This window comes from Pocillopora damicornis, chromosome 12, assembly GCF_964200805.1.
Source record: "Pocillopora damicornis chromosome 12, jaPocDami1.2, whole genome shotgun sequence".
NCBI classification, from domain to species: domain Eukaryota; kingdom Metazoa; phylum Cnidaria; class Anthozoa; order Scleractinia; family Pocilloporidae; genus Pocillopora; species Pocillopora damicornis.
Genome location: NC_142681.1, coordinates 739,506 through 754,754, shown reverse-complemented (window position 1 = coordinate 754,754; position 15,249 = coordinate 739,506). Strand labels below are relative to the sequence as shown.

Sequence of the window (15,249 nt, the reverse complement as noted above, 5' to 3'; positions counted from 1 at the left end):
AACTGTCCTAAATGGCTCCAAGCCCTCCAGCTCCTGTCGTACTGACTGTGAGGGGCTTTGATAAAAATCGTAACATTGTGAATAACAGTAATTAACCGCAGAATGGCTCTGGAACAAGTCGACGTGACTCAACAGTAGAGGATTGAAAACAGAAATTGGCGATATTTTCAATAAAAATTCTAGTCCAGTGTCTGGGGTGCCAGATTCGCATTCGCATGACAAAAAAGGCTCAGCTTAGTCTCTGCTCTGCTCTTGAACTTGAGCTTACAGAATCAATAGAAGGATTTCAAACATAACCGCAAATTAATCTGGTCGAGATTAGTCCATCTGTATCGCTATTTTTATTTACCATCTGTTCAAGACTAACTTAGAGAAGGGAGAGACAAAAAAGATTTCATGCTTTAACTCAATTAAGGATCTTCTCCCTTTGGGCTCTGAAAATGTTTGGAGCTGACAAAACCGTCAGTCTAAGAGTTTTCGATCAAACAGATGGTTTTAGTCACGAGTAAACAGTATCAACTTATGCTGAGAACAGCATCCCTACAAATGCAACAAAATTGTCAATAGACAACCAAACTGTGAAAAAAGTCAGTGACTCGCCATACTGACGTGAAAGGCCAGGGGAAAATGCAAAGATGGGATACTGCTTAAAAATGTCTGCTATAGTATCAATGTTAAAAATCCATTCATTATCTTGTCAATGAGATCTATGACAGTTGACTTTTTTTTTTTTTTAACCAGGAATCCAATAAAGGAATGATAATCATTGGAAAACAATTATGTAATAAAGCACGCGCGCGTAAATTATAAGGGACTGCCACATCACGCCAGGATATCAATTGTGCCTTCAGTCTTCGTAAGAATACGTATTTGACACAAAAGCAAATGCTGTGCTGAAACCAATTTATTTTACCTTTAACTGAATTTTGTTTAATTCAAAAGGTAAATTGGTGACTTTGATCGTGACGATCACTTCGTGTAACTGGTCTAGAACTTGGAGTTTAAGTACAGAGTCGGCTCCTCGGGGGTTGATTATTCGAAGAAAACCGTCTGACTGTGCATTTGGTTTCCCTCGGCAGGTATTCTACCGACACACATCTGAGAGCAGTGAGAACCCACTGAGATCTATCAACGTAGGATTTAAGCTTTCCACAGCAATGAACAACTCTTTAAATTCAACTGCAAGTTCAGCGATTCTGCCGAGGAAGTTTGTACCAGAGCCGTTTGCAATGACAGTTGTGAGGCTGTCTCTTTTTGGCATCATGTTCCTCGCTGCCGTCATCGGAAATTTCTTCGTGTTTACAGCTCTTTTTGATAATAGTCGCCTTCGAACATTCAGTTATTACCTGATCACGAATCTCGCAATAAGCGACTTTTTTAGTATCCTTTGGGTTCCTTTGATTCTTGTTAACGAACAGCTAAAGTCTGGCTGGATCTACGGTCCATTCCTCTGTAAGTTGATGAATCCAATCCAGGTCGTCTGCGGTTTGGTAGCCACGAATGTGCACGTTGCTATAGCAGCTGATCGATATTTCTCCATAGTTAGTCCATTTGGATATTCATCCAATCATTTTAAATACCGCCGTGCATTTTTAGTTGTGTCTGCCATTTGGATCGTGGCGGTCGTTTGCTCTCTCCCGTTGTTTATTTTTAGACGAGTATTGAGCGTAATCTTCAAATCTGGCAGGAAGATGGATTACTGCTTGGAAATATTTCCGCCCATGAATGCGGATTCAGAGCATGGTTATCGTCAGATTTACTCTGTGTTTCTTTTCCTAGTGAATTATATTATTCCCCTTTCTATTTCTACCGTGCTGTACGCAAGAATTATTCTTCACTTAAAGAAAACCAAGCTTGAGAGGAAAAAATTGGGTCGAAAATTCAGCCAAAGAAGCAAAGCGTCAACAAATGGTACCAAAGTGTATTGCAACGATTCAACTCAACTTGAGAGACGTTTTATTTCTATGGCTATCGTCATAATTTTGATATTTTTCTTCTGTTATTTGCCTTATCAAGTTGTCTTTCTTCTCGTTGAGTTCACAGACTACGCTGCGTCGTGGAAGTATGTTCGAATACTAATGAACATAGTTTATTTTCTGACGTGGGTGCCAAATGCATTGAACCCAATCTGTTTTGGTGCCATGGATCAGCGCTATTCGAAAGCTTTCAGAAAAATTTGTTTCGCATTTCAAGATATCTCTGATAAAGATTCCAAGACCAATCAAAGTGGATCTCTGTCGAGACAAGCGCGTAAAGTAACTGACACTGATGTATAGATGTCTCTTCAGGTGGATAAATTGTTTGATTTGGTTTGACCACAATAACGATATGCTAGGGGGGGAGAACTCTTAGAATTCTGGGTTAGGGAGTGTGAATGATCTCTTCAGTCTCTAACTATAACGCATCTCCATTCCTTATTTCAAGACAAGCAATTCTAGAGTCCGTTTTTTTTAATAACCCATAATGTGAGGTTCAAAGGGGTACTGTCTCCCTCCCCTCCCCCCGGTCTTTAAGGACCGTTGGATTAGAAGAGCATGCATATTCGTTCAATTAAATTCAGCTTATCTTTTATGATCTTTTTCTAATTGTTTTGGCTGACTCTGCAGACTGGTCAACGAAGATATCCTCTGAATATGAACTGATAAGATGAAAAAAGGTTGTAGATGAAATATTACGATTATATTCATTTGATAAAAACTCTTATCTTTATCTCCTAAGACCTGAGAAATCCAATTTTCAGTGTTTTTTCTATTTTTTTTTCTACTTAACCTCTTGCTGAAGTACTTAAGTTTCTTTGCATTGGTCCCTGGTAAAATCCCCGATCCAGTTGTTCTGGCAATGTTAAAGCAAGAGGAGGGTTGATAAATACTCTCTTCATGAAATTTGTTGCAGAATTCTCCACTGCGTTAAGGAAAATCTCTGCGGAGCGCTGCTTCGACAATCAATAGGACTGTATCTTTCCGGTTTCTTGCGTTTATTTACGATCTATACAATATCCGAACTCTTTACATTCAAACGATCTCGATCTTCTGTTACAAGATAGTGATTCTGTTTATCTGCTATTAAAACGGGAATACACGCCTAAGTTACGTAAATGCAAGACTGACACTACTTATTCGTGATTTACTAAAATCCTGAGCTTTTAATTTGATTTTAACAACAGTTTCCTATTATACGCCGACCAACACTTCTGTAATTTACACCCACACGCACGCACTATTTGCGACACGAAAGACAAATTACGCAATGTCACAGTATGTTCCAACTCAAACGCGAACGCACAATTTCCCTTGGCAATTCCTTATCTAATTATTTCAGACCATTATTGATTTTCTATATCACGAACATAACACAAAACACAAAATCTTACGTAACCCAACTGTCATCAAAACTTCAGCTTAATATAAAGTGTCACGCGATACGCTTACAAGATTATCACGACAGAATTTCAAACACTTTGCGGTATCTCACGATGTTATCTTTGCTAGTTGTCAGTTTGAAAAGCACTCCTTTATCAAATGTAGCAGTGATTTTTGTTCCAGTCTCATCTGGTAACTACAGATCAACGATAAACTTTCAATCATACATTTTCTACAAATGGTTGTAGCCAAATTCAATCAGTAATCAGCCCCAATAAAAGAAGACAGCTTCTATCCCAACGCCGGAGAGTGCGTTACGCCTCAGATGCGCTTTCACAAACCTTAAAGTTGCGGAGCATTGAGCCGCTTTTAACACATGTTCTGTTCAATGGAACCTGGCCAGAACGGTAAACGTAGAAAACAACCTACAAGAAATTTCATAAAAAATGATGGTTCCGTAACTAACTGGGATGATTAGAGGACGACAATTTATTGTAATTGTCGGTAAACATCTTCATCGAGGCCATCCCATAAAAGTTATGCAGTTGAATCGTTTGATTCGTTTTGTAGCAACCAATGGAAAGACTCAGGGGTCTCGTGAGGGTTTGAACAGATAATAATCGCTCATTAAAATACGATTTCTTTCAAGTTATACCTCTGTGATTGCGTCTTGATGATATCATTAGGTATCTAGAGAAATAACTCTGTGACTGTTATAGGTAAATGACCGCTTTAGGCTATGAAGTTTAATCAAATGAAGCATGTGTCAGAGAAAGGAGCGGAAGTGATTATAAACTTGGTTGAAATTCCTTGCGTGCGGGTGATGGTGGGTTTCAAAATTTACGGTATAGCCATAAAGGACGTCTCTTTGGTCAAGAGAAAGCATCAAATAATTATGATAGCAAAGATTATAATAATGATAATAATGCATGACAGGACGGATAATGCATGCACTGTAAGTACCTCCCGTTGTTCCATACAAAGCCTTAGAAAAGTTTTCTAAGGCTTTGTATGGGACAACGGTAGGTACTTACAGTCCACGCGTTTTTCCGTCCTGTCATGTAATAATGATAAAACGAGCTGGCGTAATATGTGGAAACCTGAGAACACAAGCCACACTGAGTCAGCTGTAGAATGTTATCGCCGAAATTAACTAAACATACACTTCCTTTAGAAACTCTTTTATTATCTTTCATTTGTTTTCTGAAGAGGCAAATTTGCTGAGGCGAAAACCCGAAAACACGCCCCACAATTTTCCCCTTTATTTTGTTTGGTATTCTTTAAACTCTACTGTCTGAAAATCTTGTTGCTCGTTAGAGGAATTGAGAAAACCTTCATTCACTGGCCCCGCCCCTAACGAAGTGGAGTGTTAACACTCTGTGCTCTAAATTTAGTCTCAGAGATCTTTCACTTTGAATATATATACATATTTGATTCATGTAATCATTATTTCTGTCATTCATTACCTTACTTGATGTTCCTAAAGCGTGATAATGAAACCATGATTTCGGTCTTATAACTTTACTGATAGGTCGGCAAGGGAACACCACAAACGCAGTATCTTGATTACAAGGTCAACTGTTTATTACAAGCTTAACATATGGTTTTTGAGATTGGCCGCCCCGGGCCCAGAAAGAAAATAAACGGCCTGAAAATTTGAAGTGAGATGGCTGTTGTGCAGAAGTGGCCACTTGGCCATTGTATTCAGTATTAACTGACTGATCCGTTATGTCCATGTTTACTTTACGATTCTGTCTTTTTTTATAAGTTACTTCAAATTACGAGCCATTGGTCAGATCACAGTTCGTATTTTCGACATTTTTGTAGTGTTCTACCTCTCCCAGGAATTTAAAATGGTTCTTTCCTCAATAGTTAATCAAACGAAAAGTGTCCGAAATCTAAGAGTACAGTCCCAAATCGGTCGGATAATATTGTCTAACGTTCGAAAACGGACGAAAGCGTCCGAAATCGGACGATGGCGTACGAAATAAGAAGGTCCAGTGCTTTCCTCTCCGGCAAAGACTTGTGGGATAATACAAGGGAAATCACTGTGACGTTACATGACGTCGTGAGCGGCGGCCATGTTGTTTGCTCTGTTCTCTGTAAATCGGTGAGTTTTTCCCAGTATGTCTAAAGGAATAATTACAAAACGAAGAAGGACAGTTGCGGAATGTCTTTTTGGACTTTCTTTATAAGACTGGGACAATGTCGGTGCTGTTCGATCCACATGAAGTCGGTATAAATGGTCAGTCGAATTTGCGAAAAGGTGCAAGACCGCCTCGAAGGAAAGAAGATGATTTGCTTGTGTTCGGTTATGCGTGCAAGTTGTTCGAGAACAATCAAACGGCTGCTTCTTTTGATGAAGAAAAGAGTCTGATACCGTGGATGGGCGACGAATCCCTTCTGATCGACAGGTCTGTTTGATATGAAACTTTGTTTGGTTAAGATTAATAAAACTTCGTTCTTGACTTTGAAATCACGTTTCATGATTATTTGTGAACGTTGTTATTGTGAGATGAGGAATATTCCTCGATTTATTTCAGAAGAAACTGTTCATCGAGGATTTGCACTTAAAGGGTAATGGAGGTAAATCAGTGATCTATTTTCCCAGATAAAAACTTTTCGATTTGAGCTTACCATTTTTGTGCTACAAATACAGAGTCTTGACAGAATCGAAGGGTATTGTATGAAAAATTCTTAGAAATGCAATTTTTTACGTTAACTGCGTCGATCAAAAAATTTAAACCCTTCGGATCATTGATAGCAAGTGATGAGGAACTTCAATGCATCACGGTAAGTTTTCTGTCAGAGGAGAAGTACAATGTAAGTAATAAATGGTGGTAAGTACTTTGGTGAATTTAAAAATATTGTAGTGTACATTGTTTATCATTGGTGATCTGAGAATTACACCTTGTGATAAAGATGTATGCAGGTTCTATGAATACCCAGTTGCTTGAGAATTTTGCTGGATTTGTATTCTGCAGATTGGCAAAACATTTTTGTGGTGTAGGAATGCAAGCTCTAGATGTTGGTCAAACTTGAAGGCTTCAGACCATTTCAGAGATCAAATATGAGAGACGGGACTTAGATTTATAAATTAAGCCATTGACACATCAATAAGCATACATGTTGCTGCATGGGTACAGTAATGGCTCTCCACTCATTAGTTTCCCATGGCTTAATTCCAGGTATGATGCACGTCTGTTGTTTACAGACAAGGCTCAGTTTGTCTCCAAACCATCTCAAACACCTCCTGTCCTTACACCAGAAGAAGAGGAGATGGAAAGACGTTTTGATGAAGAAAGGTATTTGGACCTCCATCATGACACACAGGAGTATGAATTACAACAAGGTAAGCTGTAATAGGAAGGTTATGTTTTGTATGAAACTGATTTTTCTTATTTGAAATAAATGATTTACTCCTAGATATTTTGCAGTATGTACATGGATATCAATGTATGAAATAGTTGTATGTCAACCCACTGAATCATTAATTAGGATATTTTTATCCTGACTTGAAAAAGTTTTTGTTAGACCTTTGATTTAGCATATGACAGATCTCATAGTTTGGGTTTTTTCCTAATCTTTCTTGGTGAGATGACTTCATAATGAAATAGTAAAATCCTGTCATTAACTATTAATATATGATAGATTAAAAGTAATGTGAAAAAGTGGTGAATTTTAGAATTAATCTTTTGTACTGTAGAAGTCATCTTACACATGATGATTTTTATCTTTACTTATAAATTAAATGTATCTTATAACTGATACACTCATTTTTTTCCTATTTCCAAAGAGGAGGAAATGAAACGTTTCCAGCAAGCCCTTAGTGAAGATGGTGCTTATAATTCAGTGGCTTTCAGTTATGACTATAGTGCACCAGAAAACAGCTTCCACTATCCACAAAGTGTTTCAAGTTATGAAACGACTTCAAGAGAAGGTTTGCACATAACTGAACGTTTTTTTGTATGCTGGTTATTTGCAGGGTATGATTGTAAATACAAAAGAACTTTTCAAAGCATCTTACTTTTATGTATGTATTTTCGTCACATGACTGGCATTTAACTCTTTAGACCTGAAGAGTGACTAGCATCAAAATTCTCCCTACAATATCCCCTCTGAATCACATGTTAAGGTCATGAGAAGAGAGGAAATGATCACAAACGAAAGAAGCTTTTGATTGGTATACAAATTCTCCTTGTCAGCATCTTAGGAAATGTATAAAGAGCAGTATGGAGAATATGCTTACTGGTTTTAGGGTGTAAAGGGTTAAAACATCTACAATATACAGAAATGCTCAGAGATGAGGGTTCCCAAGTGCAAGCAAAAAACTTTTCTAGATTTTCATTTTTCAGAACATGTATGGTGTACAATGCATTTAAAATTAATTTTAGTATCCAAATTGTTTCAAAATACCTCAGTCTGCTTTGTGTTTTGTGGTTGTAGATGTAACAAAGTCTCTAGAAATGAATAGATCATTGATTTACTACAACACTATTGCATAAGCTGAGCTAGAAACTTCTCCATATTCTGGAACATTCTATAGAGTTATTTTAAAGATATGTCATCATTAGCATCTAGAATGTTCCTGCTTCTAAAAATAGTGTTTCAGAAATGAGTATGATGTAATTGGCTACTATAAATAAGGTTTGAGATCATAAGGTTTTCAGAAGATTAAGACAAGTGTTTAAAAGGAAAACAAGAATCATCTCCTGGCTTTGTGACAGTGAAACAAAGGGGAAAAAATTCAAACTACTTACATAATCAGTTGATGAGCTTGTTTGAAAAAAAATGCCTGAAATCTGCCATTCATTGTTGATCACAGTTTATTTTGTTATTCTACAGGAACCCTTTTATACCAAGCAAGACAAGCTAACTCTTCTGTAGCACAGAGTGCACGGGAAGAAATGGTATCACCTTCTCCTAAACTACCTCAGCCACATCCAGTTCAACAACCAGAGCCTTTTGTTCCTCCAGAAGATCTGGAAATACCTTCAGATATGGAGATTGTAAGTGTCAAGGGCAAACAAGAGAAGGTTGTTATTTAATTGCCCTCATTATTCTTTTGTTGTTTTCTTATGATGTGTGTGATTTCTATTTCAGGAAGTTTTATTTGCAGCAGCTTTTGTTTTCCTTGATTTTCTAGTTTATAGAAAACCATGGTTAAATTCAGTGATGAGGTAGTCTTATACTTTCATGTAATACTCATTACAGCAAGTTTTTGGAGATAAGAAAAGAATCTCTGATGCACAATACATCTTTTAATGATAAATCACCAATTGAATATGGTAATGCAGTCTCTAGACTTATAATGTTGCAAGTCATTGTATAAGATTATGACAACAATGGAATGAAAACAATGGAACTGGCTGATTTGCGTAATCTTTTAATGGAAAGAGATATCCAGTGCAAATTAGGGAGTCATTCTAAATTGCACCAGACTGTACTACAAAATTTTATTTATTTAATGTGAGTCAACTACACTTGAGGTCAAATATTTTTAAAACAATCAGCCAAAAAAAGTATGATTTTTATAGGAGAGTACTTGCTGATTTTAGCAACACAATTTACAAACTTTTCAAGAATGTTGAAATTTTTAAAAGTATTTCTTGGTTCTCTTACTTTTTTTCATTAGGATTCTTTTTTTAAAATTAAATTATATACTTCATATGTGTTGAGTAGACAAACACAAACTGACAAACAACAGCATTGGTGTAAAATTCCTTGCAATTGTTGGCCAAAATTAAATGGATCTTAAAAAAAAACAAAAAAGGTACATACAGAGAAATTATTTTGTTCTCTTATCAGGGAAAGGTATGCTTGTATGTATCCACAGTGTACTCTGTAGCTCTGTAGTAAAAGGAAAAAAAAGTATACCTGGCTTTACTAACATGTCCAGACAGTTTGTTTCTTCAGTAGGAATTCATCTACAAACAGTAAGAGATGATCATGAATGGCAGAGACTTCAAATGCAAATGTAATCATATGGACAAGTGTTTTTTCCAATTTCTGTGTGGAATATGCAACAGCTTTACAATGATGTCTTTAATGGTTTTTGTCAGACTCAAATGAAATTTAATGGCAAATGGAAATGTTGTGGTTTAAATATGCTTTTTTGGTCAAGGGCTTTTTAACCAGTTGGATAGGGGAACAAGAAACATTGGGCATAGGAAGCGCACATTTCGACTAGAAGTTCCATTAATCTTATAATTGCATTGTACTTTGGTCTTAATACTGTGATTTTTTTAACCTGGGAAAAAAAAGAAAAAGTGCCAATCGGTTGAAAAAAAACTGAAATCAAGACTGATTAAACCAAAAAAGCCTTACTAGGCATATGTGCTGCTATTGCGAATGCTCTACAGGTTTGGTGAATTGTATAGTTACTTAGTGGAAAGATTCCTAGAGTGATCAATCTTATCACAAAAAATACAAACCATGTGAAGGTCAAGTTTCCACAAAGCCTGGTTATTGAGAATCCTATACTCAAATGGAGCTAAGCTCTAAAATCCCTGTAAACTCACATGTGAAATTGTATTTTCTGTTATCACAACATTGTTTTTTATTAACTTACTTTAATATGATCATGCAGCTTTTATTCTGTTCTCTTCTGAAGACTAAAATAATATCTGAGATGGGTTATAATTGGATTTTTATGTCCTCTCTTACTAGCCTGAGACAGCCAAAATGCAAGCCATTATTGAAAGGACTGCTGTGTTTGTTGCTAAACAAGGGAAACAAATGGAAATCTTGGTCAAAGCCAAGCAGTCTGGAAACCCTCAATTTGACTTTTTGCTCATTGACAACTGGTTGAACCCATACTATCAGCATGTTCTTAAGTATATCATGGAGGGAAAGTATAACCCAGTCATACCAAAGCAGCCATCGCCTGAACCTCAGCCAGAGGCTCAAGAAAGTGAGAGTGAGGATGAATCTGATGGAGAGTATGAACTGCATCCATTGTTAGCTGCGTCGCTTCACAAGAAGGTTACAAGACCAAGATCACAGCCATCATCAGCATCATCATCTCCATTGCCAGACACTCTTGGCAACAAGTTTAGTAGGACATTTGCTCCAGTGGCAATAAGTTTGTCATCAGTTTCTGCAACACAGGATAATGGCAGTACTCATGACTTGCAGAATTACAGTGAGACTGATGAGTCATATGATTACAGCATGTGGTATTCACAAGGTTTGTATATTAAAATTTTCATATAAATTCACTGTGTGGACATGAACTTTTAACCTTTTGACTCCCAGGGGTGACAAAATTGAATTCTCCTACCAATTTTTCCTAAGTGTCAGGCAGGCTGATTATGAGAATTTATAAAATTATCAACTACATTCTTTTGGGGTTTTTATCTTTATAAAATACCTAATTCACAGAAATATCCAACAACAAAAAAAAAATACCTGTCATCAGTTTGAGAATCTTAAGAGTGATCCTTACTTACTGAAGTAAGAACCAGTATTCCTTAGTGAGCTTTTTCAAGACAGCTGCTTTGGAGAGAAATTATGAAGTGAATTATAAAACGTTTTAGAGTGATATAAATTTCAAAATGGTTTAAAAAATTTTTATTTCAGAAGATATGTATGCACAGTATGGATCAACTAGTGGCTATACCTACCTTCCTCCTGTGACACCAGTCTTGTCTGTAGCAGATATGATTCCACCTCCTCCCCCACCCCCAGGGGAAGGTCCATTAGAGGGTATGTTACTTGTCTCTTGTGAAGTTCAGTGTTGTTTAAATGTAATACCAATGTAATACCAATGTAATACCAATATAATCAGCCATGCTACATGAAATTGATTCAGATGCTATACTTCACATTTAATTTTACTTAATAACTAATTGAATTCAATTCAGTCCGTGCAAAGTCAAAGGGCCTAAATGAACAAAACATATTATGCTTGTATGGATTGTTTTCCTATCCTTGACATAAATGTTTTTACCCTCTTTTTATGAACTGTTGTTACTTGCAGAAGAGTGGTTGGATTCTACATCTTCAGTACCTCCTTTACCTCCCCCTCCCCCACCTCCAGCCCCTCCAGGTATCTTTGTTCCCAACAGTGTTGAAATGTCCGGGCCAGTGGCACCTCCTCCCCCTCCTCCAGGAGTCTCCACAGTAGCTCTGGTCTCAGAGCAGATCATACCTCCACCTCCCGATCTTCAACCCATTGTGGATAAGCTGGCAAATTATGTTGCCAAGAATGGTCCAGATTTTGAAGAAATTATCAAAGCTAAGAATGATCCTCGCTTTGAGTTCTTGAACCCCTGGAACTCCCATTACAGTTATTTTCAGCTCAAAAAGCAACAGGCTGTCGAAGCTGCTCGACAACGAAGAGAAACAGGTTTGTGTCACCATGCTAAGTAAACAGAGGAACAAGTTAATTACCAAGTATGCATGTTTGGTAGCTGTTAAGAACACTGTTTGTTTGTTTTTTTTTCTTTTGTTAAACACTACACTCTCGCAATTCCTCTCTCTACCAAGGAGTACAAATGGATACCAGTAATCTTTCAGGGAAATCTTTTGAAATAATTATTCAAGTTTTAGTTGCATGAATTTCATCAGCTCTTCCTGAAAGTGTGGGGATACCTATTTACACTCCTGGTTAGATATAGGTAATGTGAGAGGAAAGTGTCGTAAAAACACAATACACCACCTCACTCAGGGCTTGAACCTGGACCTTTTAACCCTTTACACTTGAAATCAGTATTCATATTCTCCATACTCTTCTGTACTCATTTCCTGTGGAACGGACATGGAGAATTTGTTTAACAATCAAAGCTTTTTAGGTCGGCCATCATCGCATTTCTTGTCATGATCTTAATGAGTGATTCAGCTGGATAGATAAGGATAAGATGGATACTGATCACTCCTTGGGTGTAAGGGGTTAATACAGATTGAAGCACTAGTCCATGAGGTGAACATGTTGTCCATGAAAAACTCGATGAAATACTCAAGGATTATAATGGACAAATATCCTATTCAGGAGGTTAAGTGGTACTCCTAGTTGCTTTATACTTGAAAACCGGACAGCACCATAATAAACACCGAGCCAGAGTCTTGTGCTACATAATACATCTTAAATTGCTAGGTTAAAATCCTTTGAATTGATTCTTAATTAACACTGTTCTGTTTATCGATTGCAGAAAATGACAAAAGTCGAGTTGAGGTCCCTAAAGGGCCGATTAGTTTCTCAATCAAGGCCAAGGATGTGAAGAAACCCAAAATAGAGTACAGGACAAGTGTTATATACAAACAGAGCTATGAACAAGGACAGAGTGATGAGGATGCTGATGATGCAGAAACAGAGACCGACACTAAGGAGATATCACAAGCCAGCGGAGAAAAGGAGGATGTAAACAAACTGTCAGAGTCAAGCTTTAGTCAAGACACCAGTGAGCAATCTACAGAGGACTTGAACCAACAAATGGATTCTATTAAGGCGGCGGAGAGAATTGGTACGTATTTGCTAATTAATTTTATGGTGGATGAGGTTGATATTAGGGAATAGTCTACACAATTAAATACTTTAGTAGCTCTGCTTTGGTTTCAACAACTTTGGCAAGATCGTAATCTGGTGGACTTTTGCCTTCGATATGTGGCCCAAGCTCACAACACGTGGGTCGCTAATCGATTGAAAAAAAAAGGAGGCCATGTTCAGTAACGTACAGAGCGAACCAAGAAAACGAGTATAGTGAGGTACTTACTATATCTCTCTGATGGGTTTGGGAGACAATTTCTGGTCATGCCGAGCGCTTTCAAATGACTGACGCATGTCTGAAGCAAAGCAACTCAGTTCGAAATGGTTGTTCAGTCGTCAGCATGTTCCAACACATTCTGAGAAACAGGATTTATTCATTTACCCACGAAGGTTAAGAACAATGGGCGATTAATAGCAAGAGATTTTGGCAAAGGAAGGAGCTTTGGATTTAAGTATGCAGCAGGGTATAACCCACTAAATTGATCAAGCAGGTACGTAATAATAGAAGGATATAACAATTTGCTCTCGTTACAGCTCAGCATTTGGAATCCGAATCACGTGACAAACAGCTTCAACTTGAGAGAAGACGAAAGGCATCACTTTTCATCAGCATGCTGAAGAAGACAAATCCCGGTGATGAACTGGAAGCAAACGAGTAAGTGTCCTCGTCGCCGTTAACCTCTGGACTTCAGTGATTCATTAATTCGAGGCGTGATACGTGTGTTTACATCAAAATGTTGAGTAATGTGTCCTTGGACATTCAACCTCGGGACAGTTATCCGAAGCTTTGGGCATCAAGGTGGTTGGATTGTATTTGCTTCCACACCCTTTCCATGGCTATAAATAGGGCTCACAGAGTTGATTAACTTCCATTCATCCTGTTGGGCATTCATTAAAGGTTTTTGTTGTTTTTCTTTTAATCAGGTCTGCTCCTGAAAGCCAAGTGCACACTGGAAAAACCAGAAAGTTTGTTGAATCAAAAGGAGAGAAAAGGTAGTTAGTTTGATTAATTATTGTTTTGAATTACTTGCATTGCCCTACTTATAAACAACAGAGAGTGAAACTTTTATCAAGGTTTGTGTAAATGCTAGGTGTCCTGTGCACTAGGCCCAGTCTGCGCCGAGGTGTTGTCATTCGACACTAGGTCAAACCTCGGCATACATGTGCTTTGTCGCTTGTTATTTTCGCCTTTATTTCTCGGATAAGGATCGTTTAACTAGTCTCACATCGAAGGAATAGAACATTACGGAAGCATTACGGATATTTCAGCAGTTTTCAAGGTTACGGATAGAGACACTTGCTTGTTTGTAAGGATTTCTTGTACGGTATTGTTTTCGAACGGTGTGCTGAGCGTAGTTGATCGGATCGAATAAAACGTGGAATTGACATCGAATTGACGGCTGTTACAGTTTGCTTTGAAACATAACATGATACTAGGAGTGGATGCAGTTATAGCCTATTTTTACAATTCCTTAGAGTAGTGTGGTCCATTGGCTCGGCAGGTTTTGTTAAAATTTCATACTGTTTATGATTTATTACCCTAAATAAAATTTTAGGTCGGACTCCCCTACAGCGAAGAGAAGCCGTGTTGATGACGACAGTGATGATGAATCAATCAGTCGAGGTGGACTGGGGATGCCACCCCCTGACAGCATTCGTGTTACTCAGGTGAGTATGAGGGGGCTTGGGGGAAATGTTTAGCACTTTGATTTTGTGTAGTGTACCCAATACCGAACCAACTAACAGATGCTAGGTAATTTAGTGTTAACAACTGAGTTGAAAACGTAAATTAACTACTGTAAAGGGTAAAAAAGCTGACGTTTCGAGCGTTAGCCCTTCGTCAGAAGAGAAACGTACCCCTTTATAAAACAGATGCTACCTTTATTAAGTCCTGTAAATGGTGTAAGTGAAATAAATTTTTAAAAATGTGATATTTATTACAGGATTTGATGGCGAAAGTACTGGCTGCTTCCAGAAACAAGTGACACAAAGCCCTTGTGATGTGACAGGGTCGTGTTCCACTCTGTTGATGGACCGGAGATTCAAGTCACATCGAAACCATGTGACCCATGACTTCACATCATGTCCTCTCGCGTTCCAGTCCTTTGCCGGAGAAGTTTAAAAAGGAAAGCATCGAAACGTCAACTGAGAAAGCATTACGCTAAGCGTTAGTACTGCGAAGAAGTGAAAAGATAGGTCTGATGTAGGATTGAGAAATTTGGTCTATGTTTTTGTAAATAGCAAACAACTTTTTTGTAAAGTACTTTAAATCTGAATGTTTTCTAAATAAATGTAGAGAATCTGATGTTTACATCATGCGTCTTTGTCATCAATAGCGTCGGTGGCGTTTAGGTCATCTTGGAACAATTTTCAAATGTGTGTTTAAAGTGTTAGTTATAATTT

The 15,249-nt window shown here is 37.7% G+C and overlaps 2 protein-coding genes across 3 annotated transcripts; both read left to right on the top strand.

The window, feature by feature from the left end:
* Positions 1–809: 809 nt before the first annotated feature.
* On the top strand, positions 810–2,569 carry LOC113680130 (QRFP-like peptide receptor). The gene is made up of 2 exons (XM_027197123.2): positions 810–942; positions 1,080–2,569. The coding sequence occupies exon 2, from the start codon at positions 1,158–1,160 to the stop codon at positions 2,274–2,276; it is 1,119 nt and encodes a 372-aa protein (XP_027052924.2). The 5' UTR covers positions 810–942; positions 1,080–1,157; the 3' UTR covers positions 2,277–2,569.
* A 2,410-nt stretch (positions 2,570–4,979) lies between these two features.
* LOC113680135 (splicing factor, suppressor of white-apricot homolog) lies at positions 4,980–15,157 on the top strand. 2 transcript variants are annotated; one of them, XM_027197129.2, is made up of 12 exons: positions 4,980–5,773; positions 6,548–6,711; positions 7,156–7,299; positions 8,205–8,368; positions 10,029–10,548; positions 10,944–11,066; positions 11,341–11,709; positions 12,512–12,823; positions 13,381–13,501; positions 13,771–13,839; positions 14,403–14,514; positions 14,790–15,157. In XM_027197129.2, exons 1-12 carry the CDS (start codon positions 5,565–5,567, stop codon positions 14,829–14,831), a joined length of 2,349 nt encoding a protein of 782 aa, XP_027052930.2. In that variant the 5' UTR covers positions 4,980–5,564; the 3' UTR covers positions 14,832–15,157. The 2 variants fall into 2 exon arrangements, with proteins under 2 accessions (XP_027052930.2, XP_027052929.2); XM_027197128.2 differs by having other exon boundaries at positions 10,941–11,066.
* The last annotated feature ends 92 nt before the right edge of the window (positions 15,158–15,249 follow it).

Coding starts and splice junctions, on each gene's coding strand:
- LOC113680135 (XM_027197128.2), top strand. CDS start 5,565: ATGTCGGTGCTGTTCGATCCACATGAAGTCGGTATAAATGGTCAGTCG. Junction 6,712..7,155: donor GGAGTATGAATTACAACAAG/GTAAGCTGTAAT, acceptor CTATTTCCAAAG/AGGAGGAAATGAAACGTTTC. Junction 7,300..8,204: donor TGAAACGACTTCAAGAGAAG/GTTTGCACATAA, acceptor GTTATTCTACAG/GAACCCTTTTATACCAAGCA.
- LOC113680130 (XM_027197123.2), top strand. CDS start 1,158: ATGAACAACTCTTTAAATTCAACTGCAAGTTCAGCGATTCTGCCGAGG.